The sequence below is a fragment of the Lucilia cuprina genome, chromosome 5, assembly GCF_022045245.1.
Source record: "Lucilia cuprina isolate Lc7/37 chromosome 5, ASM2204524v1, whole genome shotgun sequence".
Lineage (NCBI taxonomy): Eukaryota > Metazoa > Arthropoda > Insecta > Diptera > Calliphoridae > Lucilia > Lucilia cuprina.
Window position 1 is genome coordinate 29,131,828 of NC_060953.1, and position 16,322 is coordinate 29,148,149.

The 16,322-nt window shown below is 28.9% G+C and overlaps 1 protein-coding gene across 2 annotated transcripts in view; it reads right to left on the bottom strand.

The window, feature by feature from the left end:
• The window catches only part of LOC111683885, a 24,514-nt gene extending 15,012 nt beyond the window's left edge, over positions 1-9,502 (bottom strand). Inside the window, exons 1-2 of one of the 2 annotated variants that reach the window (XM_023446013.2) lie at positions 7,872-9,502; positions 5,066-7,808 (exon numbers count right to left, since the gene is read on the bottom strand). In XM_023446013.2, coding sequence (XP_023301781.2) covers positions 5,066-7,808; positions 7,872-9,165 — 4,037 coding nt within the window. In that variant the 5' untranslated portion in view covers positions 9,166-9,502. Of the gene's footprint in view, positions 1-5,065 lie in introns of both variants that reach the window. The other variant, XM_023446012.2, reaches the window with a different exon arrangement.
• Between the last annotated feature and the right edge of the window lie 6,820 nt (positions 9,503-16,322).

Here is a 16,322-nt window from a genome sequence, read left to right on the forward strand (position 1 = left end):
TGCCAGAACATACGTTTCGTCATCCATTATGCAGCAAGAATATTTTTTTATAAAACTTGACTTCAATTTCCGTGCTCTGTTTTTGGCCTCTAAATTTTTAGCAGCGTTAATGTCAGGAACTTTTTGAGCCTTGTATGTTTTTAAACCTGCATTAGCTTTAACTTTTCGTACCAAATAGTCCGAACACTGAGCTAACCGAGCTGCTTTCCTACCGGATGTGTTGGGAGCTCTTTTGAAAATGCGTTCTATTTTATGGCTTTAGAAACATCATGTGGACCATTCCTTCTACCTGAACCAGGTTTTCTTTCAACTGACAAGTTCTCCCGGTACTGTTTAATAACATTGGAAACAGTTTGACGGCAGACCTTTGTATGCTTGGCCACCTTTTTGTAAGACCAAGTTGGGTTTAGTTGAAAATATTTAATAATTTCAGTACGCACTTTTTTCTGGTCACTCATTTTAATCAGATTAACAAAAAAATTAATATAATTGACATTACACATAATAACTGACATGTTTTTCAAAGGTAACTTGATCAAAAAAAAAAAAAAAATCAAATAATACTTTGGTTGAAAAATGTAATGAAAAACGTGTGTTAATAATTTTTCGATCTCACTCCTTATAAATAAATTAATTTGAATCGTATAATTAGAATATTTTACTTCCAAAAGGTTAAAGGTAAATTTTCGTAGTGTATCATTCAATGTCAAATCGGTCAGACAGCCCCGCGTTAAAAATTATAAAAATTCATGGTATGCAGATACCTTAACTCTCTTCTCCATTCTAGTGAAATGTTTTCGATGGAGACTCGTGTAGTTCTGAAGTTATTATCCAAAATATAATTAAAAGCGAGAATGTGAAGATAAATTCAAATTTAACTAAAAAAGCTCTTTGTTAACAAAATCATATATAAAATATTTCTGACATATTTTCAGAATAAAAAAATAAAGAAAACTATATCTGTATTAAAATGATTTCTTCTAGATAACATTTGGTGTTATTAAAAAATTTTAAGGAATTGCTGAGATAACACGATATATGATTTTGGTAGTCCCGTATCACTGGTTTATCCCAAATAATCTTGGAATTCCAGATAATTGGTTAGGAAATGCTGGAGAGGATTTGTGGTCATTATGGAATTTTAAGGAGGGGCTGAGATTCCACGATATATAAAAATAGTAGTTCCAGATATCCTTAATATTTTTTTAATAGTTCTTTATCACAAATAATCTTAGGATTCCTAAAAAGTGGCTCTGAAAAACTCAAGAAAAACTAGAGAGAATTTAAGAACCATGAATAAGGTGGGACTAAGAATGGAACCCTGTGGAACTCACTTATAAAATTTTTAATATTGCTCAAATTTTTATTGTCCACATATTGGGCCCGTTCCGATAAGAATGAATATACAAGTTTACAGGCTGTAGAAGAAAATGAAAATGAATTTTGTAATTTCCGAATTAAAAGATTGTGGTCAATAGTATCAAAAGCTTTTGATAAATCTAATGATACTAATACCGAGCATTCACGATTATTGAAACCATATTTAATAGCATCAGTTAAAGATGTCAGAAGAGTAGTTGTGCTGTAGCCATGTCTAAAACCAGACACTCGTTAATTAAATTCGAATCCTGCATATAATCTGTAATTTGATCTTTAAGTATCTTCTCGAAAGCTTTAGACAAACACGGCAAAATTGAAATAGGTCGGTAGTTTTCAATATCTTGCTTAACATTATTTTTACAAATTGGCACAATTCTAGCTACTTTCCATAACTTAGGGAAATTACATGTTGTGAGTATCATATTGAAAAAGTGAAGTAAATGTGGTTCTATAAGGGGATATATAATCTTAATGAAAGCAATGGGTATACCATCAACACCAATAGAGTTCGACTTAATGGTAAATATTGCTTTGTATAAGTCGTAAAAGTCAATAGTAATGAAAGAAAATTTGTTCGCAGAAAATTCTTCAGAAAATACTGGATTGGAATACAATATCTTTTCCATGTATCGTCATCGAGCTGTACGTTGGTGTCATTGGTGTTATAGATATTGGAAAAATCAGTTTCATGGAATTTATCTTCTAAGAGTTTGAAGTCGATAGACTTTAAATCCCTTATTTAAATATATTCTTTATTGGTATCCACTGAAAACTTCAAACTAATAAAGATAAATGCATGATGTGAAAAAGCCGGACAGTAGAATTGATCAGAAATTAATAGTTTATTCATCATGTGGGTTGATATTAAAAAATAGTCAATAAGTGAATATGAATCACATCGAACATCATGATGAGTAGGGAGTGAGTTATGGATATATGTAAGGCCATTTCTTTTACAAATAGAATCCAGTTCCCTTGTTTTTATAGGCTGAAAAATATTCCAATTGAAGTCTCCCATTATCTCCATATTTTCATATTCACAACAATACTATAAAATACATTCATCTAATGAACTGATATTACCATGAGGTAAATAGATTAAGCAAACGTATAGCTTTATATTTTTCAAAATGACTTCAATTAGCAAAAACTCACATTTAGTTGGGTCAGATAGGTTTGAAATTAGGTATGTAATATTTTTATTTTGACCTCTTAGGCTTACATTACATATTATGAAATAAATAAATATTGAAAATATTAGTTATTAACAATGCAAGAATTTTCATGCACTAAAAATTAAAAATATACGCTTATAATATGCACTATAAAATGGGAAAATATGCACTAAAAATGTGAAAAATATGCCCCCAAAAATATTTCTTTGTGAAGGTACATATTAATAGATATTCAGATCTTAAGTTTTTGACAACAACAAGTTTTTAAGAACTGCTTTATGTACTATAATACTATAATAATTTATCATAATGTAAGTGTATTATGAATTATGGTAATGTTTTTTAGTGAATTATGGACGTGAGAGATATGAAAGAATAAAATTTCATCAAGTTATCTTTCCATATAAAAAGATAACAGATGGACAGACTCAGAAATTGATCCTGAACCAATACTTTAAGGACCAATATTTTGGACTTTACAATTAGCAGCATAAACTCAAAATACCTTCCGCATTATTGTGGTTTGAAAAATTAAATAAAACTATGTAAAAAACAAATATGTAAATGCCAAATTTGTTGTAAAAATATGAAATACAGAGAAAACAAAACAAATTGTTTAAAAAAATTAAAAAAAATAAAAATGTTGGAAATATGCAAAATATATGCAATTTATGCATTTATAACAAAATATGCAACAACAAATCGATTCCATTTTGTAGCAAATTCTTTGATTCGAAAAGGAAACTCTTTAAAAGTTATGAGTTACTGACTACAAACATGCATTTGCATAGAAATCCTAGCCCTGGTTATTACGAAAGAAAAGGAGACAAGTTTATTTATCGATTAAAAGCACACTCAAAGATGATTATGTTTACAAAATACATAGTGTATAAAATTTGTTAAATATTTTTTATGAAAAATATTATTATACAAAGTGTTTTAATAATTTGAAACATGTTTTACTATAATTAAATAATGTTAACCCACCGAAGCAATATTGGGAAACTTTCTTTGATATTGGCTTTATTCATATTTAAAATAAATTTAAGTATGATTTGCAAAAAATTATAGGAAATTTTATATAAGTAACAAATTATTGTTACTATTGTAATAAAAAATAAGTCAGAAATAGGAAACTGAATCGTAGGGTCATAGATACTCCGTTTTGATGTAGTATTGAGTTCTACATAGTAGTGAGATAACAAGTATTAAGCTTAGATCCAGATATCTCAATGTTGGATTTCAAGTAGCTGTCAAGAACTCTGTTAACTGTCTTAACGGCTAGAGCAAGGCATTAACAGAGAAGATGGAAGACATTTTTGGTTATAAGGAGTCATGTGCATTTCTCATTAAAAGAAGGCCACTTTCCCCATTAGATGTGCCAATAATTTTTTATTTTTTATTACTTATTTATTTTATTTATTTAACAATATTTAATAACCTAGCCCTATAAGGGCTAGGTTATTGAGGGCTACCGCTTATGACCTATAAGGTCATAAGCGGTTACAAATTTCTAATTTACAATTTATTTTGAGCAATTGGAGAAAAAAATTTAAGGATACAGCTTTTGAAAAACCTAACGGGATTGCTACTGAAACGGTATATCATCAAATTATCAATAGCAGATCCCCCTCTGACAATCTTATCTGCTAGTTTATTTTCTTAATAGACCCTATGCGCAGAAACCCAAACAAGGATAATGTCAGATAGGTGTCTCAGCCTTGAGAGATCTTTGTTGTATTGTGTAAAAGAAATGGTTTAGGAGTTCAGGGAAAGAAGTGCAGATTGAATGTCGACTACTCCTATGTTGTCATGAATATTGAGATCGAATTCGAAAAACACTACATCTTTATTAAAAAAAATATTTTGTTTTTTTTTCAATTCGCATTTTTTTCTAAATTAACAATAATTTTTTAAGTGAACTAAAATATTTATGTAATTAAAAAAAATAAATTATAATATATTTTTTCATTTCATGAATAGTTTAATTACCAGCGATTATATTTATTGCCCTGCCATCTATTATTAAGTCTTGCAGAATGTATTTCTCATTAACCTTTCAATATGTCTCCCAACTGCATATGTTATCGGCCTCGTATAAATATTTGAATGCAAATTTAGCTGTTTATTAATTTAGCTACTTATCTGCATGCTTTTTCATATATTTCAAAATTCGCAGCAAATCGCAATTTATTTTAAAAACAAATAAAGTCAATACCGAAAAAAACTTGACTGAATTATAACACAATAAATTTACACTTGAAAAGTGCAAAAACTTTCGAGTAGCCTCATGTATATGTATTGTAATCGTGAACGATAACCAGAATTCTTTTTTTATTTTTTACGGTACATTTTATTAATAAGTGTTAATTTTTCAATGAAATAGCTTAAAAAATGTTTTAAGATTATATTAGAAAATTAACCAACATGAACATCAGTAATATACAACTGATATTGGCGGAGGGAATAAAAATCATTCAAATTATCAACATTAAAAAAAATATTATTACCTTCCAAAAAGTGGATGCCATAACGGAATATTTGTGTCCGTTGTTAGTCCTGAAGCATCATTTACGTTATTGTTTTCAGGTGTTATACTATCGACAAAACTTTTAGCCTTTTGTTTACCAAATTCACTATTCGATTCAATATTGAGATTTGTTACACTGCAAGGCCTTGCAGACGGAGGCACCGTACTCAAATCAGTCAGAGCGTTTCCTTTACCCTCCATATTTCTGTCACTGACTTTACACTCTGCAGAATTTCTTTTCATTTCATTCGCATTTTTTTGATAATCCAATGATAAATTCTGTACGTATAGTGTTGATGAGTTTGGCAATGGAACCATACTATGTTCTGGATCCAAGAGATTAGACAATGATTTACATGTAAGTCTTGGTTTATTGGCAGTATTTTGCCTGCTGTTATTGTTCAAATATTGCTTTGATTCAGAGGAGTGACGACCTGCGACTGAACTCCTTAAATTATATGACTTTTCTGCGACTGAAATGTTGTTACTACTGCAAATATTTGTTAAATTTTTACACTCAGTAGATGATGAGTTTGTCTGCTTGTTATTTGGTAGAATTACTTTTTGCTTCTTTTGTTCAATAAAATTAGATAAGGACTCAATGTTAGAGTTAGTTTTGTCTACAGATGATACTGAGCTGCGATTAACTACCGGAGCCGCAAGTTGCGATGAGTCTGCTTTAAGCTGATTTAACTGAAGTACACTTTGCATCTGATGCTGAACAATTTTTTGGAATAATGATAACTCATCATTAGTTGCGATCTGTTCTTGGAAGCTTTGCAAACCTGAATTTGAAGCAGATTGTGTAGAAATTTTATTGCTATTGATAGTAGCATTTTTATAAACATCCTCTAAATTATTTAAACCATTTAAATGAGAATTAAAAAATGGTACTAGATTCGCACATTTTTCTTGCAATACAATTGGATTTTTAAGAGATTTAACAATATCCTGGGAAATTTGTCCGAAGTACGGTAGCCAAAGCATCTGATTTAGCACCGCCATAGTGGCAGAATTTAACTCCGAAGACAAAGACGTACTCTGTTGCGAACATTTAGCATTTTCTTTTCTGGTTTCAGATAAAGATTCTGATGATATTCCAGTGGTGTCTGTTGTTATATTATCTGTCGATTGTTTTAACGGATGTTCAATATGTTGCCTTGATAATTGTGATTGTAGCTCATTTACATGATTATTTAACTGAACAGCTATTTGCTCTTCGGACAATTGTGGATTCACATCCGTCTCCATGATTTTAGAACTTGTCGTTTTTTCCGCATCAACTTCATTTTTTAGAATAGCCTCTAACTGAGCCATTGAAATAACAAGAATATTAGGATTCTGTATAATTTCTGGATAAGCAAAAGCTTCGGGCAATCTTAGTTCAGGTCTAGTAGTAATTAAAAGTGGAATTTCTCTAGCAGGCGATGCTAAAACAGCGCTGAGTCTGTCTTTCGGAACCAATATTGGATCGGGAACTTTCCATTGGGTGTTTCGTATTAACAAACGTAACTGTGTTAATGGATCGGGGTCTTTATCTATCATTGTTATTTTTGCTGTATTTATTGGTACTACTTTGTGTTTATTTAATCTTAAACGTTTTTTCAATGGTTCTTGTTCATCATCATCATCTTCGATAACAACTGTCTCAATGAACTCGCTCGTTTGTCCCGTTTGTTTAGAGGTGTATATGGACTTCATGTTTGATATATCTTGATGTCTCTGCTTTCCAAGGTCTATTGGATCCCTTTGATGTTGGGTAGAGAGTACATTTAATTTCATAAATTGTTCCAATATGAGATTTTTAAGTGTTTCGGATGAGGCTGATAAAGAAGGTGTATCTTCTCGTTGGGGCGATTTTATAACATCGGAACTGGATGTAACTGCACATTGGCTACGTGATTCAGAAGGAGGGCAAACTTCTTCACGTTTTTTGTAGCTAAGATCTTTTGGGGAATCTTCTATAACATTTACTGACCGCACCTTACTATTGTTTATATCCATAATTTCTAAAATGGGTTCAATATTTTCACATGTTAATGGTCTTTGAGGTGATTCAGACGTTTCTACTACTGTTGTTGAGTGCAATGTTATATGAGGTTCTGCCATTACGGTATGTGACTGTTTGTCAAATGCTTCCATATATGTATTTGACTGGAAGAGTTCTCCGTTCAAGCCTTCAATCTCGCCAGCTTCATTAAACGAAAGACATTTTGGTGGATCACTAACATCCGCTATTAGTTGAACAACCATTTCATTTGAACCTTCCAACGTTTTCTGGTGTATTTGGTCCATAGATGCTTTTGTTATTATTTCATTTGCTTGTATTAAATTATTTTCGCAGCTTGTCTTTACTAGCGTATCTATTAGTTCCGCGTCGCTGTTTGCATTATCATCGCAGTGTTGAAGGAGATCGGCATCGTCAAGGAGATCTTTAAGATTTTTGGTTTTGTCCTCCAAACTTTCTGGGTTCTCTTCAACTATGTGTAATTTCATTGAATCAGCACTCACTTTAGCTATATTAATTGGCAAATTATCATTGCTTGTATTATGTTGAATTGTTGAAGTGTCTTCAATGATTTTATTTTCAATTGATTTAACATGGTATTCTGAACTGGAAACTTCATTATTTGGCAAAAACAATCCAGTTTTTGGACATAAGTGAAAGGAAAGTTCTTCCTCCGATTCTTTTTGATATGTAGGTTCTAGCTCCGATGTCACATCTGTCGTTAAAATAATGTTTGTTAATGTTGTTGGTTTAGTTTCGAATGTTTCAATATTCTTACCAAAATCTTTATCATTAATATGTTCAATAAAATCTGGTGTAGACGAACTTTTCTCAGACTCATTGTAAATTTTAGCTTCAGATCTGTTGACATTTGTATTACTACATACTTGACCGTTGCAGTCATCTGAAGAATTTGTGTTCAGTGATGTATTCAATAGAGTTGGATTAGATTCAGAATTAACAAAAATATTTTGTATGGCAGTGACGTTAGCTTTTGACTTTTTAGAGCTCTTCTCAGAATGTGTTTTTTTCTTAAGTTTTTTCGATTTTTTATTTTTGGTCTTTGATTTGACGTCTTTATTTGCCAAAGGATTGTAAACCGTATCCATTATATTTATCTTAGCGTCAATCTTATTGGTCGTATTTTCCGACAATGTTTTTTGTGCCGCATAATTCTCAACCAACATAGTTTCATTGCACTCCGTTTGATTATTGATGATAATATTATTATTTGATTCATGATTATGATTTTCTCTTTTTACTTTCATCAATGGTGTGGGATAAAACTTTAATACTTTTGATGATGTCGGATCAGATCGTGGAATGGCCCGCCATCCGTTTGATGTCTTAGTGATGCGTATGCGATTTCGTTTGTCGTAGTCCTCACAGCGAACTTCAACAATACGTGTGTCATCTTGCTTAACCCATAAAAATATAGGATTTACTCTAGCAACAATTCGTTTTTCGTTATCTAATATGCACGGTTGTGATTCTGCTGTCGAAATTTTTATAGATTTGATATTGTTCGTTTTCTTTGAATAAGACGTATTTTCTGTTATGCACGCTGATGTTTTAATTTTTTCTGATTTTAAATTTTTTTCCTCTTTTTTGTTTACATTTAATTTGTTGGCGTTGCGCTTTAAAACGGGAACAACAGGAGGCACTGTGACACTGACACTTAAGTCGGTGCCGTTTAGGTAGCATCTTGGTTCATTTTTTATATCCCTCAGAAGACCTTTCGTTTTAATAGGATCTTCAACTTTTAGGTGTCCAAACTTTGGTTTTGTTTGTTTTTTATTTGCTCCTCTAGTTCTACGTCTGGAATTAGTTTCTTCTTCAAACACTAAAAATATATCGCGCGCAACTCTCCGTCGTTCGGACTTCCTATGAACTACTTCTTCCGTAACAGTCTCTTTTGCTGTATCTGCCAGCAACACCTCCTTTTTGATGCACTTTTCTTTTTTGATATCATCTTTTGGTGTTTTTGTTGTTGTATTTTTTTTGGAAACATTACAAATTTTCACGTTAACATTACCATTTTTCGCTTTTGATTTGGCAGTACTTCTCGGCATATTGCAAAAGCAACTTTATTGCTTACACTAATTTTAAAGCTATTGTCATCTTCAATTAAGGATGTCTATAATATTGTGTTTTTGTTTGCTCAAAGCGAAAATGAATTCTAATTAGATAGAATTGGTTGATATTTCAAATTACAACCACACACAAGAAAAAAACTAAAAACTTGTAAATTTTGTTATTATCCTTACTATATTTTGAGTTAGATTTTAGTTTTTAGAAACATAATCGAATTGCAAAATCGATTCAATTTTGTATATATCATAGTAACTCGTAATAATATTCACAACGGGCGTATAGGAATTTCACTTGTCCGAATCGTTGTTTTTCAATCACTAGTGTTGTAAACTTCATTTAATATATAAATAATATAAAAAACGTTAGAACTAAGAAAATAAATTATCTGTAAAAAGCACTAAATTAATGATGTATTTTATTCATGTCTATATTTGACAAATATTTATCAGACATTTAATTTGTTTATGCCTATGGAAACATTTTGTTTTTTTTTTCACGACAAATCACATAGAAATTTTACAAAATATTATATATAATTAATTTAAAACAACTGGACTTTTCGTAAAAATATGTTAAATTCATGATTTACCATACAAAATAAAATATAGTTTGTATCTATTTACACTATAATAATTGAAATATTTTTTTCACCAATTGCCAATCGTTTAAGCACATTTCGTTCATATTTTTAATATATTTTATAGTCTTTGTTTGTTTTTCATTGTAATTATAAAATATACACCGAATACGTATGCAAATAAAAAGTCAAAAAGATCAGTAATATTTTTGAAAATTAAATTACAAATTATGTTTAAACTAGAAAATTGTATAATGATACAAACATTTTTGACAAGTATTAATACTCAGTATTGTAGACTTAATTTATTGTAGATTAAAATCTTTTCAAATAGTTTTAAAGGGGGTTTTACATTACAATACTTTGTATTAATATCAGAGTTTCATTGCCTTTAATACAATATAAAATTTGTTGTCAAAATGTATTAAAGAATTTTCATTCATGTATTATGAAACCTATTTTGTGGGTTTATTTTCAATTTCAAATTGATTATGAAGAAAATTATGGTGAAATATAAAAGAAACTCAATTTACAAATTAAAATCTAAAAGAAAACTACAAATAAATTGTGTATTTTGTAAATAAAATTTTCTAAAAGCTTAATACATTTCAAACTACAAAATGTTTTAGTTTTTCAGATTACAATACATTTTCATATAATACTTTGTATTGATACAAAATCAGATAATGTAAAGTATCTTTAAGTAATACAACTATGTTTATGCATACTAAGTATTGGTAATTTATGTATATGATTACAATATTAAAAAAAATAACAATATATATCTTAAAATATTATTAAATTGTGATTTATTATAAATTGGTATATCCGTCAGATTTGACGGATATATCCATCAAGCATGATAAGTCAATAGTAATTAATATTTATACCATCTATGATTAGCAAACAACAAAAGAGTGAGCAGCTCAATATATATTTTAAACGTCGATAGAACTAATATGTGCGAAGGTGTTCTTGTCTTCATCAGGATAGGCTAAGAACCGCACATTAACTTAAAAGGTAGCTATTAATATTAACTAATAAAACTAAAAAAATAAAGAAAGTTTGAATTTAAATGTCAAGAGAAGATGGTGGTATTTCTTCTCATTCTATACCCTTCCAACCTTTGTATCTTATTAAATCATCCTTAAGACCACCTATAATGATTCCCTAACTACATGTTTAACTAATCTTTCGTGGAATAAAAAAATAATTTAAATGGTCATTATATAAGTCTAAAATTAAACAAATTTATTATTAAAATGTAAACTGAACATGTTTATAAACTTCATATTTAACATTAATAAAGAATATTGGTTAATTTGTTTTTGTTGTGTAGTGTAATTTGTTTATTTTATTTTTAAGTATTCTAAATTGAAATATTCAACAATGAAAAATTTGAATTTTACTTTCAAATATTCCTAACATAATACTTTAAGATATTATGTTAATAACATAATTGTTTTAACATCAAAAAAAAAATATTCAATTTAGAACACTTAAATACATAGAGAATTTAAATGAACAATAAACACAATTTAAAACATACCAAACATAATCCAACAATGACAACAGGCCTGTAGTTTGTTGAATTTGGGTTTAAATTATAATTTTGAATTTTTAAATTTTCATATTTTTATAGATTTTAGATTTTAAGTGTATTTATGTATGTATGTTAGTGTTTATGTGTGTAGGGTGTATAAAATATTACTGTATAAGTGTTATTACAATTAAGTTAATTTAAGTTATGATTAAGTTTAATTTTAGATAAAATTAAGTTAATCATATTGAAATTAAATTAAAAATTTAAATTAAGTTAACATTAAGTTAGATTATTATCTAAAATAAGATAAAATTTAAGAAAATTAAAGTTTTAAGTTAAGATAGATGCAAGTAAAGTAGAAAAGTTTTAGTAATTTAACAAAAAGTTAGTTTTAAGATAAATTAATTAGATTTTTAAGTTAAATTAGAAAAAATTTAAGATAATTTTTTAGATAAAAAGATAATTTTTGTTGTTTTAAGATAAAATTAGTTTTAGTTTATCGTTTATATTAAACCAAATTAGTTTTAGAGGCTTTTTGAAGATAAAATTTGTTTAGATTTAGCGTTTAAGTAGGTTTTGGTGGTTAAATTAGATTAGATTTTTATGTTTAAGTAGGTTTTAAGTAAGATAATTAGTTGTAGTTTTGTTTAAGTTTGATTCTTGTAGGATTTAAGAAAGATGCTGAGAATTTATCGATGCTTGTTTCACAAAACTTCAAAGTAGAGATAATTATTCCGAATGATTCTTGTTCGATTTAAATTTATATTCAAATCCGGTGACAGAATTAAAAAGATTAAATTAACAAATCTTGATGTTCAAAATTGAATCATATAGTTATGTTTCGGATGAAAATTTCCTTTCCAAACCTATGCAAAAAAATCCTCAAATATGGTCACAAAATTTTAAATTTATTATTGTTTACCTTAACTTCCTTCACGAAACCGTTTACTTCTAAATATCAGTAATCCCACAAAATTATATTTTAATATAACGGATATTCTTACAAATAGTTTAATCCGTTTTGCAGTATTAAAATTTTATTTTCAAATGAAAAAAAATGAAGTACAAATTTTTCAATACATACAAAAGTTTGTATAAAATTGTTATTGGAAAATTTTAAAGTATTTGAAACCCAATAAACAATTTGAAAACACATAGCCCTCACACAGTTAAATGACTGTCACTGTTCTTATAGGAATGTTAACAATCATTTTGGAATTTTATTTGCACAAAAACAAAATTGTATTTTATATAAGGGGAACCATAAAAGCAAGTTACCAAATGTTGTACAATTAATAAAAATAAAAAAATACAGTTGTAAATGAATTTATTTATTAAATTTAGAGTTTGTTCTCTTTTTAATTTGAAATTTTAAGACTTTTTGTTCTGCTCTCTTTAAGGTCACTACTAATGTAAAACATCTGTTTTTTTTCTTGGTTTATTGTTTGATTTCGCTAAGACAGAAAAGTTTTATATGCCAGGACTGGTTAAATCGTCATGGTCTTATTCATAATTAATAATTAATGTTCTTATGTTGTTAATGTTGAATGACAGCAGATAAGTGTATAATGGTGTGGTTGACGGGAATGCGTATAACTGGTGGATGGATGATTGTCTGAAGTTGTGAAGTTGTCAAAATTGGGACTGAAAACACTGGTAGTTCGGATAGACCTGGTTCACACTAGGAAACTTTTGATTTTTTTGTGTGATAGAAAGAGATAGAAATATCAACCAACTCTTTCTCTCACACACAAAATCAAAAGTTTCTCAACAAAATTTCCTATTGTGAACCAGGTCATACAGATGATATAGAGATACATTTAGTAGATGAAATATACAGGGATGTAATAGATAGCTATCAGCTACTGGTAGGAAACATTGCCAGTTGCGGCTTGTCTGTGAGTTGCAGTAAAATTTTAGACATATCGAGCTTTGTGTAGACATCATATCTTTTAGATTTCAGAAGGTCATGTATGTTGCTGAATTTTCCAAAAAATTAAATTGAGATCTAGTGATGTTATGTTTGATACAATGGAAGATAAAATGGTTATCGTTTTCCTATGTGTTTCAAGTTTCACACATATCTGATGTTCTACTCCAATCCGTTTGAGGTTTTATTATACGAAGAGTTAGTAGGAAGTCTGTTTATAATTTTTATGTGACGAAGAGGTAAAGGAAGAATGGATCTTGGAGGGCGATGTTTTTGTACTAATCATTCCATTGCGACCAAAGTTGGTTGTAGGCAGAACAGCAGGCATCCTTAAAGGAATGTTAAGCACTGATTTCTTGATCTGCGATGGCAGCAAGTTTAGCAGATTTGTCGGCTAGTTCACAAACACAAATCTCTTGTGTTTGTGCAACTTCAGTTTGACGGATTATGTTTGCTACTAGAAAGTTATATGAGGTATTTTTTCAAGAAGGAGACAGGCATTTTTGCTATCAGTGAAAATGACAGCGTTTGTGAAATCATTTTCGATATTATATCTATCGCCTTTTTAAGGGCGTAAATTTAACCTATTAGAGAAGAGACGCAGTTAGGGATTCGAAAAAGAAAATTTTCCCCACTGGAAATATTACAAACTGCAAAGCCTGTCGAATCGAGGTTAATAGAAGCGTCAATTGCAAGGATGACATATCCTTTTTTATAGTGTTGGTATTTTTCATAGAATACAGCTTTAATTGCTTCGGTCGGAGTTGAATACTTGGATTGGGGAAGTAGGTTTAGAATAATGCTGACCGTATTTGAAGATATCGGGCTTGTATTGGTGCATGTGTTGTCAAAGATTGATTTGATGTTGGGTAATTAGCAATTTGATCATATTATTTTCTGTTAAAAAGTTAAGATTCAACAGTTCCTTAAAGGCAAGATATTCCGATCTCTGCTTGGGGGTATAACTAGCCTAAGTGCATATATTTTAAAGATGGATTGAGACCTAGACATCTTCTTAACATGTGGTTCTGAAATGTCATAATTTTCGTATTAATGTATTTTGGGGCATGTGACATGGATGCCCGAGTATATTCAATTTTTGAGAATACTATTGATTTGGTAAGATTTATGGCGATATCTGGTTTTAAGCCACCCTTAATTGATGTTAGCATTTGATTGCTCTGGTAGCAGAGTGTGTCGGAGTGACTTTCATTGTTAAGCTGTTTTTGATATGTTTCCCAAGAAATTTAAGGCAGTTGACATTTACAATCGTTTGTAATGTGCTTGCACATATTTTAGATATATTTCTTTTGTGTGTTTTAATTCTTTTCAAAATTATTTTTTTTTTATTAACGATCATGGGTTTTTATTTGTTGCTATGCAAACGCCATCTATTTGTACGATACTTTTCATATAGTTTATTGGTGAATCTTATACTTAGTTGACATTTATATGAATTTTTATCAAATTTCTTTCAACATTTTTGGGGCGAAATCGCTAATCATCGGTTCGCGCCAACTTAAGAACCAAAACCGAGCTTTAATGGTAACGAAAACGCCATTTGTCGGCCATATTTTTTAAAACAATTTTCAGAACAAGTCTATTCCAAGCTTTAACTTGATAATCAAATTTTATAATTTAAAATAAATTGTAGTTAAAGGTTTTTTATTAAGAGGAAAACAAACTTAAATAATTTTTGTGTCTAAATAACTTCATTTTTGGAATCGTGAGTATGTAATTATACTAAAAATATTTGCATAATTTTATAATAGGCCAAATTTAATTTTATTAGAAACATTTCTGGCTGTAATTTCTGTTTTCAAGATTGTTTTAAAGGTTGAATAAGAGAATAATTAAAGTACATATTTGCACATATTTGCATGGGAAACGTACTTTTATTAAAGTCTTTATTTATTCCCCATTTTTTATCATTTTACTCCCTTGTGCCATCTCCAAAAGGGTAATATATCTATAATTTAATTCCTCTTTATATAAATTTTTTATTAGATTACTTTTGTTTTTGTAATCTAGATTTGGCATCTTGTCCATAATACAAAAGATTATAAATTGCTCAATTACTCTTGATGATATAAAAGAACAAGAAGAAGACCAGCTTTAATCCTCTCATCAACTCTGGCTTCAATTGTTTCTTCATCTCCACTTCACATATTTTATTGTTCTACCAGTTTCATTAATGCCAGTGAACATAGAACAATAATTAAAAAGTGTTGTGATTGAAAATTTAAGAAAACCAATATTGGTGATCATAATTTTGGACAAAAATATGAAGAAAATTATTTAATATTATTATGATACGAAATTATCTATCTATAATGTAGAAATTTTTTTTGCGTAAGTCGTAAAATTTAAAACACATGAAAATAATACCTAAAATGAAAAATTCCAACAAGAAAATTTAAATAACAGGATATATAAATGTTGAATTGTGATAATTAAAAGTGTTAAAATCGGTTCAAAATTATTAAATTTGGTTTTTAAAATTTGTTAAAATTGGCCTAAAAATTTTAAAATTTGTCTAAACTTGTTAAAATTGATTGTTAAAAATTTTCTATCATTGTTAAAAAGTTTCTATAATTGTTAAAATTTTCCAAGAATCGTTAATATTTTTCTAAAGTTATTAAAATTTGCCTAAAATATGTTAAAATTCTAAAAAAAAATTCCATAATAATTTTAGGTATTTTCTTTTGTTCATTTATTTGTTTTTGTTTAAATCGTGAAAAGAAATATTTAACGGTTATTATGTATTAAGTTTTTATTGTTCTTATATATTAACAGAAGCAAACGTCATAACTCATTATCAATTAATTATTTATTAATTATTTATTTATTTTGTTTTGTGCATTTTTGCCTAATTTGATGTTATCAACATCTAAAAACAAAATGTTGCTAATTATGACTTTTACTCCTGCTAATTACATATGTTCTGTTAAAAGTGTTTTTAAAGTTTTTTTTTAAATGTTAATTGTATCAGCATAAGTCAGTGTTTATAAACATTTATACAGCAACATCACTCAAATGTAAGAGAAAGAGATTCTGAAGCAACATCTACAAAGATCTTTGGATA